General features: G+C 38.1%; 1 protein-coding gene across 1 annotated transcript; it reads right to left on the minus strand.

The window, feature by feature from the left end:
* Positions 1 to 1,044: 1,044 nt before the first annotated feature.
* LOC9650670 (replication protein A 70 kDa DNA-binding subunit C) lies at positions 1,045 to 2,605 on the minus strand (the record flags this gene model as incomplete). Its single annotated transcript, XM_024665809.1, has 3 exons — positions 2,465 to 2,605; positions 2,217 to 2,333; positions 1,045 to 2,079 (listed from the first exon to the last, which is right to left on the minus strand). Coding segments are annotated over exons 1-3 (1,293 nt in total), but the record flags the coding sequence as incomplete, so codon positions are not given.
* Positions 2,606 to 2,781: the final 176 nt, after the last annotated feature.

Genomic DNA, 2,781 nt, shown 5'->3' on the forward strand with positions numbered 1-2,781 from the left:
AAAGAACATTAACACATTTGTGCATTTATGCAATTTTTCAATTAAATATGGAGGATTGTCATTTGCTCAATACATATGATTTCAATTTTAAGAGTAGGAATATACTTCACTCAAAGGTATATTATATTTTAAACTAGCAGGGAACCCAGCTCCGCTGGGATAGTTAGATGCTAATTCTAAAAAGAGAACAATTTATTAAATCTTGCTTAAGTTCAATATGTAACAAGCACTTGGTTTATTTAGTTTTTACTAAGTGATTGCAACCAAACACTATTTCTTAAATGTTTAACTGGAATAGAATAATACAAGCTTGGACTCAAAGCTTAAAAGAATTATTCAACACATGAAGAGGTGGCTCAATCATATTCCTCAATTTGGTATATTATTTGGGCATTCCAGAGGTAAGAGTAGTTAATGGGATGGTATGGTAAAGGGTTTTTTGGTATAGAATGGCTGGTTTTGCATTTGCAAGCAAGCGATGTGTATTGAAGTATAAATGACTGTATTTTCTGGTGGTCTATGTGTTTGTTCATTATAACATGCTAAATTCTGATACAGTTGATGCATTTGTCATTTATTGTCCACTTGAGAATCATGTGTTGTTGTTCTTTCCCTTTTTTAGTTTTTGTATCTTGACATTCCTTTCTTGCTACAGATAACCATCAAACAGAGCTGATGTTTGCTAGGAGGTGTGTTTTATTTTATTTGTTTTTGCAAGTTCCATGTAACTACAAAACAAAACACAGATAAATATATCAACGTGTAAAAGATTAGAATGGAATCTGCATACCTTAGGTGTCAAGTCCAAGTATATAGAACCTTAGCTTCTCCATGTCTTGGTATTTTTCAAGCTTGCTCCGGATTTTGAATTTGTAAATCTTTGAGCGGATACCATCGATAAGTAGTGAAAATGCAAGGTAGTTCTCATCTCGCATTGTAGCTAGTTCCTTTGCTGACATTCCCACTATTTCCTGTGCAGCCTCTTGAAATGCAATGGCCCACACATGACTGCTACTATCCTCGATGCACATCTTTAGAGCATACTTGAACTCCAGACTCAAAATTGCAATAATTGCAGAACCAACCATCTGCTGTTCGGGTAGTTTTTTTGCCACATTGCCGTGCATTCACGACATTGATGCATGCATTATAGTAAAACTCATCTGTCTTCATTTCCTTCACAGTAGCTATCACTCTATAGATAGGGGAACTCTCTAACACCTTTAACTGCATGTTTGATATCTCTGATAAAGTAGTGGTGCAGCTAACAGTCTGTCTGGATGATGAAGTGCTCAAATGTATGAAGTTAGTGACATTGTAGTACAATGTCATCCATTCTCTCAAATCAGCCACTGCTTCCATTTCCGGTTCAATAAGAATGGTGCTCACACCAATTGCTGAAAGTGATTTACCATTGTAGTCTGATACTTTTCCACCCTTGACACATATTATTGGCTGAACTCCACTGTCTATCCGCTCCTGTATATATGAGCCCTCTTCTTCTGCTTTTAAATCCCAGAGACATAGATCAACACTGTGGCCTGAATCATCACCTAGACACAATGTTCTCTTCTTCACAAAAGTTCCACTGTCACGAGATGTTACTGTAATTGTACCAATCCATATTACGATACCAACCACATCGACAAAAGAGTCCCTTTCCTTCTGACACGCACTTAATATGCTTGTTTTTGCCAAGACAATTCTTGGGAACGTTGCATCCTCATCCAAAGCTGTAAACACCATACCTTTGTTAGCCTGAATCTCCCATGTCACTTCAAATGGTGTGTATGCCTGATTGGAACGTCGTATTCCACCACTACCAGAAAATGAATACACTGTACCCTGTACAATCTTATCTGACAAAACCAAGGCACAATCATCGGAGCCAATAATTCTAATCTCTGTTCCCTGGACATCGACAACGTCAAATGACATTATGCATCCAGATCTTTTCGTGTTGAAATGTATCAACTTGTTCTTGTGTGTGACTCTTGCACGGAAGGACCACCTGTAAGAACGGTCACTGATTTCTTTGATGAACACCTCTTTTATGACGGCCTTTTTTGAGCTCTCTCCCTGTATCAAAGGGAACAAATTGAATAAACTGGTTTAGACGTGAAATACCTTTTCCATGGACTCCTGGGCTCGTTTTTGACCCTGGCAAGTTCAATTGTAGCAGTTATTTTAGAATTAAAACCAAAGAAAGGACTTACCACTTTCATATCTTGAAGGATAGGGTTTGAGTGTGTGCGCTTCCATACTCCACCATCCAGGAAGCATGCATCCGAAACAATCAATGACCTACAGAATATTTTGGTGTTTAAAATGCTCTGTCAAAAGGAAAATACACTTACTGTTTCCCATTTGTCTCAAGGAACGCGTAGTCCAGGAATTTTACAAATGAATTCAGACGGGCACCACATGAATCTATTAAACTTGAAACTCGGTGTGATGCAATTGCCTCGAGTATTTCTCTGTCATCCGTGACAGAGAACTTCTTGGTCAGAGCACCAGGCTTTGAATCTATATTCGTCACACGCAACACGAGTTCCTCTTTCGAATTTTCTTTGACCCTTCTGATCCCATCATCTGTGCACTTCATGATTGTTCACGATAGGGTTTCTCCGTGATATCTGCTATATAATGTTCACATTTATCAAACCGTTGGCAACGTTGTTATCACTGCCTTGATGCATATGCATTGGTTGAAATAATAAAATTTATTCTTGTATTAGTGGGAAAAAAGATTACGACTTTATCTTCCTCCTCCCTCTCCAG

Source organism: Selaginella moellendorffii, unplaced genomic scaffold (assembly GCF_000143415.4).
Source record: "Selaginella moellendorffii unplaced genomic scaffold, v1.0 SELMOscaffold_128, whole genome shotgun sequence".
NCBI lineage: Eukaryota > Viridiplantae > Streptophyta > Lycopodiopsida > Selaginellales > Selaginellaceae > Selaginella > Selaginella moellendorffii.